The sequence below is a fragment of the Macrotis lagotis genome, chromosome 7, assembly GCF_037893015.1.
Source record: "Macrotis lagotis isolate mMagLag1 chromosome 7, bilby.v1.9.chrom.fasta, whole genome shotgun sequence".
Taxonomy (NCBI): Eukaryota; Metazoa; Chordata; class Mammalia; order Peramelemorphia; family Peramelidae; genus Macrotis; species Macrotis lagotis.
This window is the reverse complement of record NC_133664.1, coordinates 39,001,449-39,021,921: the sequence shown is the minus strand read 5'-3', so window position 1 is coordinate 39,021,921 and position 20,473 is coordinate 39,001,449. Positions and strand designations below refer to the sequence as shown.

At 35.1% G+C, this 20,473-nt stretch overlaps 1 protein-coding gene across 3 annotated transcripts in view; it reads right to left on the bottom strand.

The window, feature by feature from the left end:
• Positions 1-20,473, bottom strand: part of NEK11 (NIMA related kinase 11) — a 291,550-nt gene that overhangs the window by 197,951 nt on the left and 73,126 nt on the right. For all 3 annotated transcript variants that reach the window (XM_074195807.1, XM_074195806.1, XM_074195805.1), the window contains 3 exons: positions 18,570-18,688; positions 7,417-7,481; positions 6,052-6,178 (listed from right to left, as the gene is read on the bottom strand). In XM_074195807.1, coding sequence (XP_074051908.1) covers positions 6,052-6,178; positions 7,417-7,481; positions 18,570-18,688 — 311 coding nt within the window. The remainder of the gene's footprint in view (positions 1-6,051; positions 6,179-7,416; positions 7,482-18,569; positions 18,689-20,473) is intronic.

Genomic DNA, 20,473 nt, shown 5'->3' with positions numbered 1-20,473 from the left:
GAGAGAGGAAGGAGGTACTTTTTGAGTTTAGCTACAAAGGGCAGAAGAGATACAGAATGACAGTTAACAGGGTTGGAAAGATCAAGTGAGAAGTTTTTTTCAAGATGAGGGAAACATGGACATGTCTGTAGGCAGTAGGGAGTGAGTCAGGAAAAAATTAAAGATAAGTAAAGAGTAGGGTTGACAAGAGGAAAATGTGTTGGAAAAGATGGAAGGGAATGGGATCACTTGAACAAGCAGAGGACTTAGGTAAAGGAATAAGGTTTCTTCATTATGGCAAAAAGCAACTGAGTGATAGAAGATGAGAAAGAGGGGAAAGAGGGAACCCACAGTGAATGGTCTCATTTTTTTATTTAAAATATAAGGCAAAATACCCAGTTGAGAGGGGGAAGGAGTGCCATGAGGTTTTAGGAGGATGGTGTCATTCATCCTTTGTTTTCAAAGAGGATGGATGACATCCTAGGTCTTGACTTGAACTGTGAATTGGATTGAAGGGAAACAGAGTTTCACAAAGTCATTTTCTCTTCCAGAGTCATTAAAGTCCAGTGGCAAGGCAAAAATTGAGAAAACTTAACAATGGCATGGGAAGCTGTGGATGACCTTGGCTTCAGCCATCTTCATGGCCATTGCAACAAATTGTTCTCATCTGTTCATTCTGCCAAAGAAAGTCTTCATGTACTTGGGGATGAGAAGGTTTGGAAAAGTCATTATGGAAAGGGGAACAGTAAATTGATAAGGAAAGTATAATAGGAAAAGTCTAGTAGCAGTAAGGTTCCAGTTAAGATTGGACAACATAAAGTCATCATATATCTGAGTGGACTCACAACAGTTATAGAAAATTTTCTTCTTCATTTAGCAGCCTATAGTAGGAAGATATCTAGGATTTAGTGTTTCTAGGCTATATTTTGCATTTAAGGGAATGATACCTAAGAAGCCTAGAAAGACAAGGAGAAACTAGATTGGGAAGAGCTTTAAAAGTCAAAGGCCATTTGTGTTAAATAACACTGAGGATAGAAATACAAGCAAAAATATAATCAGCCTCTACCCTCAAGGGGCTGACATTCTAAAGAGGAAGACAACACACAAAAATGGGAGTGAAAATCAGGGGATCTGAGGGGAAATGTCTATATGGGGATATGATGTGGAGGTCTGGAAAGTCAGAAACAGAGTAAGGGGGAGAATGAAGGTAGCAAGTCTGGTCCTTTCCCCAAAATGTAGACCCCAGGGGAAATTCATCAGTAGAAGAAGGGAAGACATGTCAGAAAGAGTCTTTTCCAAGAGAGGGAAGTTCCAGTTGCTGAGGGATATTCCAGGGTTAGATGGCAACTGAGAAATGGTGGCAAAAGTCAGAAAGGGAAAAAGTAGAGTCAAGAGGGCAATACTAAACAGAGTTTGAATTTTAAGTAATCGGAAGTCACTCAGATTTATCAAATGGGGAGAGGGGTGAGAAGAGGGGATTAACATACAGAAAAATCACATCTCAAGAATATTGCAAGTATGATATTTACAATCCTTGATGCTACCATAAAACATCATTTACTTCTAAGTATTTACAAACTGTAATTAAACTATTCTACCATAAACAGATGTTCCAACTCTGAAATCTACTGCCAAGTTCTTAACCTTATAAGACCTAAATTTTCTCCTAGGGCCTCCCAGAGATTGCCCACTACACTTTTATATCTATCACTGTAATTAGAAGTTCACTTTCATTCTTGCCATTCTCAGATTTGCAGCAGAAATTTCATTAACAGATGAGGCCATCTTTGATGTGGATATAATCAAAGTAATTACCATGTTCATATTAAGTTTGTTATTTGGAGTTGAGGGCTGCTGGCTTCTCAGCTCTCATCTTGTGGGGTAGGAAATAATCTCTATGAAAAGAGCAGCTTTGATCCCACTGCAAAAGAAAGATGTATCCCCTCTCCCATTCTTCACATCAATCTCAAGGTTCTGACACATGAAGGTCAGCTTAACTCCTATTTCTGTGTCTGTCTGACTGATGTGTCTTCAATAGAGTGCAAGGGACTGAGGCTGTTTCTGATGTGTTATGTACCAGAAGCGTAGGTGTTGGGAATCACAGATACAGCTGAGGACAAAAGCATCTTCTCTAACACATATATATGGATCTGCTGTCACCAGATAACATCTACCTGACATAAAGGTATGCCAATATTTGTCAAGAAGAAGAAGCTATTTTCTTTTGTGTTGCAGAGAGTACCAATAAGCAAAATGATATAAGAGAATATGTAAGCACAGGATCTAAGAAACAATGGATCATGGATACAGAATGAGAAATATTTCAGAGGTCCTCTAGTCTGACCTGGTCAGTTTACAAGATGAAAAGACTAAAGCGAGAGAACTGTCCAAAGACACCCTAAAGCACTGCAATTTAAATTCCCAGACCCAAAATCCAAGACGATTTCTACTGTTTAACAGTTTCTTCCCTATAAGCCATCCAGGAAGTATTTCTCTTTCATTCAAAGTGAACTAGGGAAATGGCAGACCCAAAGACTACTAAAATGTAAACGGGAAGACTAACAACAGCTACAGCTACTGCTACTGTACTGTTATCACAAGCTGAATGTGGTATAATTACATTACTCAAGTTTAGCCTTGTAGAAGAGAAAATGCACCTCTTTCTACCTTCTTCACTGATTTTTAATTTTCTTGTTCATTCCCTTCCTTCCTTCCTTCCTTTGTTATTCTTTGTTAAAAGACATGGATCTCTGGGGAGAGATTTAATTGAAAATTCAGGTAATACAAAACGAAAAGATGTATCATTTTCAATGTTAAAATAAAAACAAGTAACAATAAAAATGTAGGAAATTATCCTGTATTTCTGAAGTACCAGGCATAATTCAAAGATCTCAGGATTATTTCCCAACATGTGATTTACTGTTTGGGGTAGTCACCCATCTCTAGGTGCTATTAACTAATTTCTTTATTAATTAGCTACTCAGTTTCTAAAACAATCAGAGGGTATGATCTGATATTTTCATTCAAATGAACAGAAATGTACAAATCTCTCATTAATCAATTAATTCTCAACTTTCAGCCCCTAAATAAGCCAGAGAAATCTCTTTTCCCACAACAAACATATACTTATTTCTCAAACATCAATAATACTAGCTATATAGCTTAATATAGGGCAGCTACATGGTGCAGTGAATAGAGCACTGGTCCTGGAGTCCAGAGGACCTGAGCTCAAATCTGGCCTCAGACACTTAACAATTACCTAGTTGTGTGGCCTTGGGCAAGTCACTTAACCCCATTGACTTGTAAAAACCTAAAAAAATAGTTTAACAACAATATACAGACATTTTAATATTTCAACAATGTATTCGTTGTGAGAAGAATTACTACCAGAATCACCTTTAACTATCAACTTCAATTGTTGACATTTTCTCCGTTCTGGAAACATAGTCCCATCATTCATTTCTCTCAGATTGGTAATTAAAGTCTCTCAAGAATTCTCTTTGGAATACCTCTCCACATCATAGGAGTCAAACTCCTTCTTTTCAGGAAATATCTTTTCAGTCTTTTTTCTGAGATGACAGGTAACTCCCTCAATTTCTCAGGAAAGAAATCCTAGTCTTTTCTGTGTCTCATGGAGTTGGGGTGGAAACAACATGATTGGTTATTTTTAAAGAAAACAGATTATGAAGCTAGTAGCAATCCCTCTGGAACAGTTAAGGAATGTTAATTCTTTTTTAGAACCCATTAACATCTTGCACACCCTGTTAATGGACCGAAGTTACCAGATGCCCAGGTGCTTGGAAGGGTTTGTTAGGGAGATAAGCCTCTCCTTAATTATACAAAGATAGACAAGGACAGACAATATATCTTATGGGGAAGATAATAAGTTACCTTCTAACTTTAAGCTAATGCAAAGGAAAAACTGACTCAATTATAAAATTAATACAGATAAAATTAAACACCTATAGTATAAACTAGAGTTTTGCTATTTTCATATATAAAATGTTATGTTGACAGATTAGAATATTTATAATTCATTCTTGCTGTTCATCCTTTGTTTTCAAAGGGGACCAATGACATCACCAGAGATGCCCTGACTTATATTTGACTTTGATGATTTAAGTAAAGCATAGTTGAAGGAAATCATCAGTTTCTCTCTTCCAGAGCCATCAAAATCTAGTGGCAGATCAAAAATCAAAATGACTTGCAAAGGTCCACTGGAGTCTTCTTCTACTTACATTCAAGTGAAAACTTTTCATGAGTTTATATAGAGAAAGAGTCTTAGAGGCAGGTTAGGACCAGATTAGAGAATTACTTCTAGGTCTGTCCTGTTCAAAACCTGATAAAATATCTCTTTATCCTGAAAACATGAGTCCTGTAAAAATTTTCATATGACTATTTTTAGTCCAATATTACATTTTATAATTTTTTTTAAAAGAGCAGTAAAGCACCCCTTCTATTTTGGGTCCATTTCTAAGTTCATTTGAATACAAAATTATTAAATTCTCAAGGTCATGGTTAAATTGCCCCATCAACATATAGTAACTTGAAATATTTTCATACCTCACAAGGACCATTCTTGGGGGGGTAAGTTTTTTTAATTTAAGGCAATGGGGTTAAGTGACTTGCCCAAGGTCACACAGCTAGGCAATTATTAAGTGTCTAAGGCCACATTTGAACTCGGGTCCTCCTGACTCCAGAATTGGTGCTCTATCCACTGTGCCACCGAGCTGCCCCGAACCATTCTTATAGTAAGAAATGATCATAGATTTACCCTTGCTAATGAACTCAAAATTCATCTATTTCTAACATTCATTTTACAGATGGAGAAACTAAGGCAAACAAATTTAAGTGAATTGCCCAGCTAGTAAGTGTCTGAGGCCAGATATGATCTCACACAAACTTGGCCCAGTACTCTAACCTACCTAGCTGCCCATCTCTCTTACAAAAGAATAAATGTTGGAACCATTTTTCAAAAATGATTTTGGTATAGAGGCTTAAACTTGTTTCATGATATGAGCTAAGGATTTCCCTGACACATTAACAAAGGAATCCTATCAATGCACATGTCCTACAAAACCCATTAACTTTTCAAAGGAAAATATTTAAATGCATCAAGATGAAAAGGGTGTCAAAGAGAAGTAATGCACTTTCTGTGAAGGTTGTGCATAATTTTAAAATGAAAGCTTTCGGTGTAGTTAATCCTAGGCATGCCTACTGGTTCGCATCTAGGAGATTTATATTCACAATTTGTTTTTTTAAGTCCATGTCTCACTGCATCTTGAGAACTTCCTTTAGTGATGATGATGATAATGATGATAACAACTGATATTCAAGCTTATGGTTAAAAAAATCCCTTCATCTCCATTATTTCATTTGATTTCTCCAACAATATTGATACATAAGTAATAAAAGTATTGTTATCCCTATTTTGCTGATAAGGAAAATGGGTTGTGTCAGAGAATGGATATGAACTCAATCAGGTTTTCCTAAGTCCATGGCCAGTGTTTGTTTTACATCCATGTTTTTCAATGCATCTTGAGAACTTCCCTTAATGATGATGATGATGATGATAATAACAATTGATATTCAATAGCCCTTTAAGGTAAAAAAAAAGTCCTTCATCCCCATTATTTCATTTGATCTTCCCAACAACACCAATACATAAGTAATAAAAGTATCATTATCCACATTTTGTAGATAAGGAAAATGAGATTGTATCAGAGAATGGATCTGAATTCAATCAAGTTTTCCTAACTCTAAGGCCAGTGTTCTTTTGACTACATGAGCTGCTTCTTAAGAAAACACCATAACAGTCATTTAAACTCAAATGAAGCAAATATTCTAAATCACTGGAATTATTCTCCTAAATTCTGTAATAAAATGTGGGAAAAAACCAATCACAAAGATCTCAAGGTCTTCTTATTTTCCCTCATGTCAAATAATTAATCCTTTGCAAGAGGAAGAAAAGTGTGAATTTCTCACAGAGTAGTGGGTGGAGGTCTAAGCATAGGGCAGAATTCTTTCCTCATCTCATTGCAATTAGGAAATAATAGATTGATGCTCACTCACCAAATGTCAGACTTGGTGTCATAACCTTGATGCTTCAATGTCTCTGGGCTCATGTAATAAGGCGTCCCTGTGAAAGTTGTTGCCAGGTCACAAGATCCCATTAAAAGCCGGGAGACTCCAAAATCCCCTCAAGACAAAAATTAAATTTATTATTACTTTTAAAAAATTAACCAAAACAATTATATTCATTATTGTACCCTAGGAATGAATGGAATTAACATCAACTTTTTTCTCTAAAATATTATTTTTCCTTTGTTTCAGAGACTGAACACACTCTACTGTTAAATTCTAGGAAAAAGTCTAGAATTGAACATGCTGAATAGACCCCACTATGGAACTATGGGAGATGTCAAACACCAAGTGAGAAGGCATGGAACATTTAGCTGAATACCTGGGTCAAAATATCTATTGAATTACTAAAGAATATTATTTTTCAAAGAAAAAGGGGAAGTCATAATGTTAATCCCACATAATAACAGCAAATACCTTAATACTTCAAAGATTTGTTTTTTATGAATGAAGTCTAAGGCTCATGTACAATTTTAGTAGATCGTCTTCAGAGTTTGGTTTGGCCAAAAAATAAATCACTCCCCTGCTGCCAAAGAGGTCAGCAACATTTAGTCAACAATGGACTCCTCCTTAGAGAAGGATCCTAAGGAAATGAACATCTGGTACAAGTGAATAACTTAGCACTTGACAAAGCCAAGTTTGACAAAGTCCGTGATTTTGGCAGAAATAGGAAGTTTCAGTCTCATCAATAAAAAAGGAAATTTTATACACAAAGGTAAAAACCATAAAATTTAAAAATCAGATTTATGCCTGTCAGTCACCTGTTTATTCTTACCTAATTACTGTTGCTAGGTTTTATGTTTGCTTATTCTATTAAAAATATAGAAAAGTTTAGATTAATAAATCCAATAACTAATCATTGAGGGCAGGTCAACTGAGGTCTAAATAATTACCAGAAAGGACAAAAGGTTAACAAAACTATTTCACCCTTTAATTATCTATAATAAGTACCTGTGGACATGAGAAAACAAGCAGAGAACCTGTAGTAATCCATTAAACCAGGAGAGAAGTTCAATTAATTCCAAATTTTCTACATAAGTGGGCATATACTTTTTTCTCCCCTTTAAAGAGCAGAGGTTAAAAAAACAAGATAATGGATTTTAGAATTTCAAAATCAATTCAGGCTTATGTTTTATGGTTCTTGGTAAAAATGAGAGATTATAATATTTACAAACTAATGAATTCCTATTAAAAATGAGACACACCCAATACTATCCAATTTAATTTGATATGCAAAGACAATTAGAATTCAATGTTTCATAACTGCACAACTCCCCATATGAGAAAAAATCTTACCAATTTTAAGTAGATTATTTTTCAAAAAAATGTTCTTTGCTTTTAGATCCCTGTGAAGAATTCTCCTGGGAAAGGATAAAAAGAAACTCAACTTCAATTATGGAAATCCGCAAATACAACTATGCAGCAAATGTAAAGTCTAACACCTATATTTTTTTCATATTCATGAAAAAACATTGTTGTAATGTTTTGTTTGGAATATGGAGCCTTTAGACACAAAATAAAAAATATTATCATAATTTCTATCAAAAATTCACAATGTAGGGAAATTTATTTGATTTTAGGGGCAAAAGATATCATATAACAAACAATAGAACATATAATTAAAGATATGTCCTCAAAAATGTTGGGAATTTATATATGCCAAGAGACAAATAAAATCTTATGAAAATAATAAATAAAATTTTGGCAAATATATTTTTCTTTTTAAAGGAATGCTGAGCTGGAGATAATCATCACTTGCAATTTCTTCACTAAAAATTGTCCTTATATAAGAGGACCTAGAGGAGTGGTTCTCTGCCCAATTCTTTGGTCTAAGGACTCCTTTTGTTCTGAGGAATCAGGCTCAAAGAGTTTTTTTAATAGTCACATCTAATGATGTTTCCTGTATTAAAAATTAAAATGTCTTATATTATTATGAAAAATAATTTTGAATGCCTTTAAGAGGGTCTTGGGGAGCCTCAGGGGTTCCTGGATTACAATTGTTCAATTTACCTAAGTATATCATTTAAAGAAATGTTAATATTGTATAACATCACAACTTAGCTTTAGATGTCTAAGTATCTGTGATGAATGAACAGTGATTTTTTTAGATAATATGCACATTATATGATTAGATATAATGGCAATACATAAAAATAATAATCATAGCTCCATACCTCTCCTCCATGCCCTTGTTCTGGTTGGGTTCATGTTTGTAATGCCCCCTCCCCTCCTATCTCCATCTCAGTTTTTCTTCAAGATTCAATTCAAGCCGTCTATCTACTGTATGAAGATCCTTCCTGATCCCATTCCCCTACTTCCCCAGGTCTTAGTGCCTTCCTAGTCCACCAAAGTTTCTCCTATCTGCTTTGTAAATGATATTTTGGTATAAGCCCTCATAGATGTAGGCATATTTCTCATTAGAATGTAGGCTCCTTCCTTCATGGAAAGGATTTTTCAAAAAATTTTTTTCTTTGATTTCTCAGTGCCTAAACAGTGTCTGGTTTATAGATAAACAAATGAAATAATACTAGCCAATCAATCAAAAGGCATCTATTATACATTGTTCTGAATTCTGGGGGTTAAAAAAGGCAAAAAAATTACCCCTGCCCTCAAGGAGCTTACATTTCACTAGGGAGAAACAAGATGTACATATAAATAAACATAAGGTAATTTCAGGAGAGAAACTAGCAAACGTTTTATGTAAAAATTTGCACCTGAGTTGAGGGAAATTAAGGAATCCTAAGAGGAAAGGAAGTTTTCATATGGAGGACATTTTGAGCAGAATCATGGAGTTTGGTGATGGGATGTAGACAGTTGGGGAACATCTAGTGAGTCAATTGGCCTAGGACAAAGACTAGCCTTTGAGAACCTCACAGCATGATGAAGTGCATATTTCCTCCATACTTCACTGGAGGAAACTACACTTCTTCAGTTTTTATCTGTATTGGGTGCATCAGCATGGATGAAAAACCTTCAAGAGTTGACTCTACCCAAAAAATTCATCCTCAGGATAATTTCTTTTCTCTTCTTCCCTTTGTGATCTCCTTGATTCCCATGGGAGTAGTTATCTTCTTTGTGATTTGCAGCTTTTATATCCCTCCTGAGCACCAGTTGGTTATCACCAAATACCTTCTGGATATCTAGAACTGGATTTCCTGTAGGTATCCCAGATCTTCACAGGTTCAAAATGGAACTCAAATATCTTAACTTCTCAAAACTTCACTTGCCAACTATCCTAATTTCAAGAGTTCAAAAAAATCTCCTCATTCTCAACTCCTCCCTCTCATTTAGCCCACATATCCAGTTCATGCCTAATCCTATCATTTCTATTTTGACCACATCTATACATCCCCTTCTCTCCACTTAATTAGTCACAGTCCTAGGTCAAGATCTCATTACTTTTCTCCTGGACTATTCACAATCGTCTTCTAATTGTTTTCCCTGCCTCAGTTCTCTCCCCACTACAATCCTCTACTTAGCTGCCAAAATGATTTTCTTAAAGTTTAGGTCTGGCACAAACTGACTCCATTTCTGACCAAGGCTCCTCCTTCACCAACCCAGTTTCCCCCTCCTCAACCTCCCTATTAGTACCAAACTTAGTACAGACACTCAATCAGCTTTATTCCTACTGTAATTGAGAATTAATTTACTGAAGATTAAGAATCAATCATCTTTCAGAGTCTTAAGGAATGGGACATAGGCAGGTTATGAAGTGAGAAAGGATTCCAGAATATAAAGTTATAAGAATCAAGTTAGGAAATTGAAGGGGGAGGTATCCTATCCCATGACTTGGGGGGTCCAAATGGTGGGTAAAGAACACAGTTTTTTAATAAGGGAAGGTTCTTTTATTTCCCTGTTCAAAGGTGTAGAAAACTCAAAGAGAGGGTTCAGGGTGACCAAAGATGGGTTGAAGGCTTGGTAATCTCAAGAAGAAGGCAGAAGTAGAAAAAGGACATCAAAAGTAAATCAGGCATTTCATAATTTTCTCTAGGATGGGCTTGATCTTGATGAAGAAGTAAAATGAAATAATGATTCAAATTTAGATTAAATTCTCTTCTCAATATAATGGCTAGTAAGGCTTGCTTGAGAGATTTCTCTTGATCATGCTAATTCCTAGTTAACAAGGCAAACATAAAGTAGTCTGAAATTCTAGCACTGATGATGACACATTGATAAGGCAAGGATTCATCTTGAACAAGTTACACATGGGCCATTGACACCATATTAATGACTTTGGTTCCCCTCATTTATTAATCCTTTAAAAGAAAGAGGGAAAAGGAGATAACAAAATCCAACAAAACAACAGTGGTCAGACACATCAGAATTCTTCTACCATGCCTCCTGCTGAGTAGGAGTGAGAAAAAGAAGCAAAGGAGAAAGCCCTCATTTAGAGAAACAAGGCTAGCGTTGGACTATTACTGGGCTAGATGGACTGTGTAGGTCTGAGAAGAAGATGTCAAATTTCTAGTGACCCAAATGCTTTTTTTTTTTTTCAGGAATACTCAACTCCTGGGGTAAGGTATTCAGGGAGTTGGACAGGTCCTTTGGAGATGAAGGGCTTGCCAGAGAGAGGGAAGAAGGAGTATCTTAATTTTATGTGGTGTAAATTAAACCATTATAAGACAAAACATTGAAGTTGGAAAGAAGCTTGACCTGGGTTCAAATCTCCCCTTTAACTGACAGATAAATGTCCATGGAAAATCTCTCTCTGTAAAATGAGAATAATAACTAGAGCCCCTAATATTCACTGTTGTTATGATAAAAAGATATGATACAAATATGTTTTGCTAACTTTAAGACACTACAATAATATTAAAGTTACTGGTTGTAATGTTAATTGTTAATGGATAATACTAGTTATTAATAAGTAATACTAATGTTATTTAAGGAACATGGGAATATTACCTAAATCTTCCTGTTCTATCTTGACTAGGACCAGAGTTGGGGAAATAAAAGATACCAGAACAGTTGTCTACATGCAAACAATTAGTATTTTTTTTAGTCTTCTATATCCAGGACAGCCAGAAATAAAATAAAATGGAAGTTATAATATTGTATCATGGTTGAACTTTCTCTAGATAATCATGCCAACCAAATCCCCATGACTGAAACCACTCACAGAGTTTATCTCAATAGCTGGTTCTCTCTGCTCCTTTAACCTTAAAATGCCCAGACTCATGGTGCCACAGGAAAAATGTCCTCCTTGGAAAAATCTAATGCTATATATCTCTTGCCATCTAGGTTCATTTAAACTCCAGCCCTTCCAATTAGCAGTAACTTTCTCATGATAGCTCTAAGTATTTTCTGCTCTTAAAACATGATTTATAAGAATTTATGCCATCTATCATAGAGTATGTCTCTTAAAAATAAATTCCACTAATACAATTAAAAGAAGCCCTGACTGCTCAGAGACACCAGGGAGAAAACCAAAGCCATAAACAGAATTCTAATCTCTAAATCTTAGCACTATTGCTTTCTCCAGATCTTTTTCATTTCCTGAAGTGATACACTGAGATTATTTCGGAGGTATTTTGCATAGAGGAGCCAAGTCAACCATTTCTGGTGCATCATTTTCCCAAGTAATTTACTTCCCATCTCAGGTGAAAGCAATCTATGTCTACAGTTCATTTTTAATATACACTGGCAATAAAAAGGAAGACACTAGCATAATAAATACCTGACTGACAGCAGAATTTTTATGGACTGTGGTTTGAAATGCATTTTAAAGTTCAGCGAAATGCACTTTTGAATTTGAATTGCTTTCCCAAACAGTAGCTCTGAAAGAGAAGTTCCTTAGATCTTCCTTAAATTCAAGGCTGGAAATGAACACCGACATTGAATAAGATAATGTATTTGGGGAAGCCATAGTCACCAGATTTAGATCTTAGGATTTAAAGCTGGGAGAGCCTCAAAGATTATCTTGTTCAATCTCCATTTTATATACAAAAAATACTGAGGCACAGAGAGTGGAAGAACTTGCCAATGATCTCACAGGCAGTTAGGGCCAGAAACCTTTGACTGCAAATCTCACATCCCTTCTACCATGTTTTCAACAGTAGAGTGGGTTCAAATCATGGCAGAGACTTATTGTACTTAATGTCTGTGTGATCTCAGATCCTCTTTCAACTTCAAAATCTACATTTAAAACAATCTAAACACTGGCCCACACACCCCAGTCCATCACCCAAACCCCGGTATCTTTAATACTGGCTGCTCCCCATGCTGGGCAAATGTGCTGTACACCTATTCATTGGTTTCCCTATCTTTGTTCTAAGCTCATTTCAATTGAAACTTTATTTTATTTTTCCAATTACATGCTATAATAGTTTTTCAACATTTCTCCATTTGCAAATCTATGAGTTCCACATTTTTCTACCACCCTTCCTTCCATCTGCCCTCCTCATAGCAGAAAACAATACACGTACATTTGTGTTTAACATATTTACATATTAATCTTTTAATATATGAGGAATTAGAACTAAGGGGAAAAAAAGAAAACCAGGAGATAGAAAGGAAAAACATAAGGGAAGTTTTTAAAAAGTGAACATAATGTACATTCAGATTCCACAGGTTTTTCCTCTGGATGGGGATAACATTGTCCATAGAAGGTCTCCCAGGATTGTCCTAGCTCTCTGAACTCTGTTGAGGGGAGCTGCATCCATCTTAGTTGATTATCTCACCATGTTGTTATCAATGTGTACAATGTTCTCCTGCTTCTGCTCCCTTCACTCAGCATCAGTTCATGTCATTCTTTCCATGCTTCTCTAAAGTCTCACCACTCATGATTTCTTATAGAACAAGAGTACTCCATAAATTCATATTTATATACAAAGAAATTGTGGCATGGGAGTAGAAGAAACTTGCCGAAAGTCACACTAATTTCAGTTTAGATTCATTTCAACCCCCCCCCTTTCTATTGGGGACCTTCCACAGTCCCCCAATAACCACATGACATCAGATTTGAACTCCTCCCCAATATCATGTCAATGGTATCCTGCAGGTGCCTTCCATTTATTCTGTATATAACTTCTATTTATACTGTATATAACTCAATTTTTTGCATGTTGCCTCTCCTCAACAGCACGGATGGTGTTTCAGCTTTAATTTCTGTCTTCAGAGCTCTGCACAGAGAAACCACTTAAATGAATACTTGTTGACTTACTGTGAATCTGTACTCTGAAACTTCAGGTTTGTTTGTAATAGGTATAAAAATTCATTAAAATATGCTTCTTTAAGAGGTAGCCCCTTGTCAGAAGTTTTTGATAAAGTATAAAACCTGTTTTAACCTTTTCAGCAAAGAAAGTCCTTTCAGTGTAAATTAAGTATTGACTGGGGTGGAAGGGATAAATTAGTTGGAATAAGAAGCATATTTACCAAGGAGAACATTTGCTGACTGGAAAGCTACTGCCATCTGCCTTTAAAAAAAAAACAGAAGCAAGGAAAAGTAATGAAATCTGATTTTTAGGAGGTCATTTTTCTGTTTTTATTCTTTCTGGAAAAATGGTTTTCAGTGCTATTATCGGAAGAAAGCAACTATCTCTCATGTTAATAAGTGACTGGTTAGTTAAGAGGAGCTCAACCCTGGCTAGCAGCCTGGGCCTTTGAAGGTCTCTGGCCCTTGGAGGCATCAGTAAGCTACAAGGCAGCTAATGGTACCTTAATCATCTGATGTAGAAGGCCTGGGGCTTTCTGCTCCCCAAATACCTAGGCCAACAGATAAAAATTTTCCTTAAAGGGAAATGTTAAATAAGGTTAGACTATGTGGTGATTCATTAATAATTTATTACATTTAGTGGAAAGAGAAGTTGTTTTTTAATCTTTTTCTCTCTAAATTAGATTTTATTATTTCTCCAGTTAACTGGTATTTATTTTACCTCCTGTTCACCTCCACCCATTAAACAATTAAAATAATTCAAAGAAAAAGAAAACTCTTATAACCATTATGTATAATCAAAACAAATTCCAACATTGATCAGGTCTGAAAACATATTTTAAGTCTATCATTTGTCAGAAAGGAAGGGTTCTGTACTCTAGAATCACAGTCTGAATTGCTTTGGAGATGATGGATTTGAACTGAATTTTTCCTATTGCTTTACATCTTGATATAGAACGTATCTTTTTAAAAGTTAGCTCTGTGTGTGTGTATACACACATGTGTGTATATATGTGATATGTAATACATACATACATATTGTGCGATGATGTTTGTCCTTCATTCTCAAAGAAGTCCATAACATCAGGGAGGTGATACCATGGATTTGAAGGGGGGGGAGGCTGTGCTAAGTCACCAGTCTCACTTTCTTCTCTAGAGTCATCTGGCCCTAGTTGCAAGACAATCAGGGTTAAGTGACTTGTCCAAGGTCACACACTAAGTGTCTGAGACTGGATTTGAACTCTCATCCTCATGACTCCAAGACCAGTGCTCTACCCATAAATGTCTATTTTCAACCTCACAATATCCCTTTGAAGATGGCATTATTATTCTTGTTTTACTGATGAGAAAACTGAGGCAGAAATGAGTTAAGTGATTTACTGAGGGAATGTCTGAGGCAGAATTCTAATTCTGATGATGATGATAACTAACATATATATATATATATATATATAGTAATTTAGAACTTCGTAAATATTATCTATTTTTAACTTCAAAACTCTGGGAACTAAATACTAGGATTATCCCCATTTACAGGTGAGGATACTGAGTCAGTCAGTATAAGTGACTCATCCAGGGTCACAGAGCTAGTAAGTGTCTAAGGTCTCATTTGACCTCAGATTTTCCTGACTCTAGGGTCAATACTCTAAGTACACTCTATTCAGTGCACCACCCAGCTGTTAGCTGTGGTACCACTTAGTACAGAAAGCAGAAAAATAGTCTTTTATAGAAATAATGCTTTAAATTTTTATCCACAGAACAGCATCTCTATAAAGTCATTATTTTTTCCTGAATGTGTTACCTTAAAAAAGAGGGTAAAATTCATCAAAGTCTCCCCTTACTTTCAAACTGAGATATCAAAAGTTTTATGCAGAATATTAATAGGAAAAGGAAAAATAATCTTCCTAAAGATAAATTAGAATCCACAAAATCATCTCTAAATAACCACCCTGCAGGAGGTTAGGTGGCACAGTGGCTAGAGCACCAGCCCTGGAGTCAGGAGTACCTGCATTCAAATCTGACCTCAAACACTTAATAATTACCTAGCTGTGTGGCCTTGGGCAAGCCACTTAGCTCCATTGCCTTGCACAAAAACCTAAAAACAAAAACAAAAACAAAAAAATAACCACCCTGCTAAATGCCTTTTCATTCTGACCAGTTTTGAGCATCATAAGATGAACAACACCTGGATGAAAGATCCCAAATATGCAAATGAGTCTAAATCCTAAAACCAGCCTATAAAACAATTTAAGACAAGTTGAAAAATAAAATTAAGATTTAATCTCCGAGGAAGATCTATCTGTGCAAATAATTTAAATAGTGTCAAATCATCAGATAACTCTGGTGAGGGAGAAATGGGAATGTCATGCCATTAATTTTTTAAGACAGTCATCATACATCATGCTTACCAGGTCTATTTCTGTAAAATACCAACTTCAAAGCTCACAAATGTAACCTTAATCATTAATTTGCTTAAGATGCCTCAGAATCATTTTCTAATCAGGAAAAACCCTAATGTTAAGAGATCCTGGCAACTGTCCATGAGAAAGCACAATGAACCCATATGGTTGGAGGATGCAGCAAAGGAGAGAACTGAGGAGAGGTCTGCCAGGTAGCAAGAGAATCAGGACAGAGAGGTGCCAAAATGCACCCAACTAAATACATCAGAGCTATATCCTTGCTGGGTATCTTTTTGGCTTCTTTGAACCTCTTTTAACACAACAAAGGTGTCAAAAATGCAGTCCACAACATTTCTGACTGTGGTTTGAACAAGATTTTACTGTAACTGAAAAATCTTTAATAAAATAAATAAGGGGGGGCGGCTAGTTGGCGCAGTGGGTAGAGCACCAGCCCTGGAGTCAGGAGGAACTGAGTTCACATGTGGCCTCAGACACATAATAATTACCTAGCTGTGTGGCCTTGAGCAAGTCACTTAACCCCCATTGCCTTGCAAAAAAAACCCAATAAAATAAATACAACAAAACCTAGATAATGTTGAGATTTGGTTTTCTTTTTTTTTAATTTTATTTATTTAAGGCAATGGGGTTAAAGTGATTTGACCAAGGTCACACAGCTAGGTAATTATTATGTGTCTGAGGCCACATGTGAACTCAGTTCCTCCTGACTCCAGGGCTGGTGCTCTAACTACTATGCCACCTAGTTGCCTCAAGATGTAGTTTTCTATGTTAATATGGGGCCCACAAGGATTCTTATGATTCAGTGGTCCCCATTTCTCTTTGTTTGACACCCTAGATCTATAAGTGTTTTATTTTCCTCCATTTCCATATCTGAAGCATGAAACTGGTTTGAATCAGGCCTGATCACATTTAACAAAAACAGAGAATTTTGGAGGAAATATATTGAGTTCCATTTGGTCATGATATTGAGTTGGAGATGCCTATGGGGACTCTGATTAGGGATATACTACATACTTAAGGAGAAAGCACAGATGAATGAGTTAATATGAAAGGAATGAGGAGATCTCTATATCGCTCTATTATGTAGATATCAAGCAAAGGAGGGGACATTTAATTGTCATTCATAAATGGTCAAATAAAAACATAATTGTTCTTATAGCCTTGAATCTCTTAATTTGATGTAAAAGTCATTCCTAAGCCATTATTAACTAAGTTACGAAATTAAAACTTGTATGAGAAGAATAAAACATAATATTAGCTACCTCAATGACAGAACTAATGAGATATGGCTTCATTTATTAGATGAAATTATAGCATCAAATTTCAGATTTAGATAAAACAAACATTTCTTCCTTTATTACTCAGTATTGGAGAAGAAATAATCATCTCATCTCTGACTGTTCCTTTATTGAACTGATTTCAGATAAATTTTAAAAACATAACACAGTATTTGCTAGTGAAATGTCCTTAAGTCTTTTAAAAAATGATTTTAGAATAAGTGTAATTAATTGTTCCTACATAGGTCCAACCATAGAAAACTACTTCTAGTTCATTCAACTTTAAATTGATATATTTAGATAATTTTACATTTTGCTCAAAAAAAACAGAAATGACAGGGAGAAGGATGATAGTCTAAAGCCAGTTTTGAATCTCTATTTTACTCTAATCACTTGGGGGCTCTTACACAAAGTGGGTTTTCTCAATTAAGGGCATCTAATAAGTATTTTAAAACTTAATTTAAAATAGTCAAGGGGAAAAATAGAAACAGTGAGTAAAAATAAATGAAACCTGAAGTTCTAAATTCAGCAAGAATTGCTTAGTTTATGAAAAGATTACTTGATATATACTTTGATAAATATCTCCCAAGTTGGGTTGACATCAATCCAAATACAGTTCTGGGTTACCCATAACTCTGTAGCTATCTTCATCACCTTGCATGTGTTTGAGAAGATAGATGGAGAAATCCAGGATAATCCGATTAGTTTTTATGTTATCAGAAACCATCCATAACAGGTGTTTAAGCAGGCATATTGTCGGGGATGGTCATCACAGAAGCCATCACTGTGAGCAATGTTGTTGCAGTTTTCCAAATGATTAGCTTTGTGTGAACACTTCATGGGTCTTTCTTTTCTTTCCCTCTCTCTCTCTCTTTCTCTCTTTTTTCTTCTTTGGACAGTCATTTTTGCATTGGTTAGTCTTCTCTAATGCTATGACATTAAAGATTACTTGAAATATTTTTAAAAAGTTATTACAGACCATTAGAAAGAATATTAGAGTTTTTAAGCATAGTTCAAAATAGTAAATGCACAAATTATAGATAATTGAAATTCACAAAATACACTTTGGTTTTCATAATTGGAAATTTCTGTGCATAATTAGCTTTTGGTATGAATATCCATTTAATTTAAGTTAATATGCACTTTCTGCCTCAATTATCCCAAAATATTGTGTGGTCAAATGACTACTTCAAGCACGAAGAATTTCATGTTTGATTCAGGACTAAGACATATTCATTGCATATAAGATAGCACTAAATGCAAGTTTCTGTTATTTAAGGTCAATTCTTTAAAAACAACTTTTAACATCCTATATTAAAATAAACACTAGGTAAGCAAATACTGTGCTTTTAACTATTGATTAATCAATTTACCCAAGTGTTCATGAACACAACCAAAGCTAGATTCTCTTCCATTCAAAGTGCATCTACATAGTTCCTGGCAAAAGAGAGGTTTTTTGTTTTTTTTAAGTATTTGTTGTCAAAGAATTTATATTACAACAGATCACTTCTTGCCCTTAATTTTCTTTCAATGTAAAAAAAGAATTCTTACTTGTTGAAAACAAATTAACACAAATCTGTTCATAGTAACTGGCAACTGTACCTTTCATGCATATAGTCAACTCCCAATAACAGCTGAATAAACCATTCAATTATCTGGTTTTCAGGAAAAGTATTTCCAGCTTCTTTGTACTCTTGAATTTTACAGTCCAGATCTCGTCCCTGGAAGAGAAAGATATTCATTCTCTTATGTTTTTCTCAATCAAGACATCAAATTCAAGTCTTCTTTTTTTTTTTAATCAAAGCTAATATGAAAGGTATTTTGATCAAGTATGCCAGGTCAAAAAGAAACAAAATATACTTATTATCTGTGTGACCTCGAGAAAGGTTATCAATCTCTCTAAGTCTTCATTTTCTCCTCTGTAAAAGGAGAGATTTGGATTTGACCTTTAAGGTCCTTTCCAATTCTAAGCTTACCAACATATCTTATGAATTACCATCAGCATAGATTTTTATCCTCATTCCACATTCCCAAAGATGTGTAAGTTTAAGACAGCAAACAAATCTATTGACACACACACACACACACACACACACACACACACACAATACACAGATCCACACATACACATTTTACAACAGCAACTGTAGCATCCCTCACTTCCAGAATCAAGCTTAGATGATGCAGTTCTGAAATTTGCCCTTTTACAACTTTCTCTCATTACTACACTTGACTCGATTTCTGAGAGAAGCAGTTATATCTTTGAATGTAACAAGTTATAGCACTAGAATGATATGACCACCAGGAATTATATGATTGTAGAACAAATACAGTTTATTTGATCACAGATAGAAGATAATTATTTGGTTATTAACCATAAAGTAATCATTATCAAAAAGAGTCCCGAGTCTGGGTCCAGGCTCATAAGAAAAGAAAGCAATGAATGAGTAGACAAATTTCAAAACTCCATCAGTCAAGTATGATGCTGAAAGTGATAGATACTAGAGATGCAATGGAGGAAGAAGTTCAAATGAGCAGAACAATAGTTTTGAAGCAGAGCGGTCATCCAGTGCATCAATAAGTTTGGCTGAGGCTTTGTTCCTAGAGAGGGAAAGCACAAAGTGGATGATCTTAGGGCAACAGTGGAAGCATCTGTTTAGTATAGAAACTACTTTCATGAAGGAACTTGGGTGGGCAGTTCCTGAGACAGAGGAAATAAAAACTGATAGTTCCAGAGTTGTGAGTTATCTCTAGAAGATGGGTTTTTCTCACTCTTGTGCCATCTTGGCAGATATATATATATATATATATATATATATATATATATCCTCTCTCCCCTACCTCTACTGGGTATATTTCTAGGAATTTGTCATCTAGGTCTATATATAGATTATTCTATATTTGCTATTCCTGTAAATATAGTTTTATGAGCATGTGTGATGTTATTATTTCTTTTGACTTATTAAGTAAATGTTTATGTTTTACATATGAAAATATTATTATTGCGAGTGCCTGGTTTTGCATAAATAATACATTAATGGGGTTCAAGAATTGTAATAGTAAAAACAAAAATAAATTAAAAAGAAAAAGAATTGCAATGGTAAATAAAACAAGTATATTCCTTTGCAACAGAGTTAACCCTTAAGAACTTATGGTAATAGTCCCTCTCTAGTCCATAAATCACATTGTTATTAAGACAGAGACAACAAAAATGAAGTAAAAAACTGAAAAGAACGATGATGACCCAAATCAACAAAATGTTTGGGTTGGAGGAAATATAAAAAGGAATGTTTTCTCAATCAAATAAATGAATGGAGTAGAAATCTTAATGAATAAAGCCTACATTGATTCAGCTGCTTAACACTTTAGGATTTATTCTTTGGATACAATAAAGAAATCCCCCAGTCCCTCAAAAAAAGTCTTTAAAGCAACATAATTGTTAATTCAGAAAAAGCATAATTTAAAACTTTACCTTTCATTTATTTAAACTTTTTTTAAGTAAACAA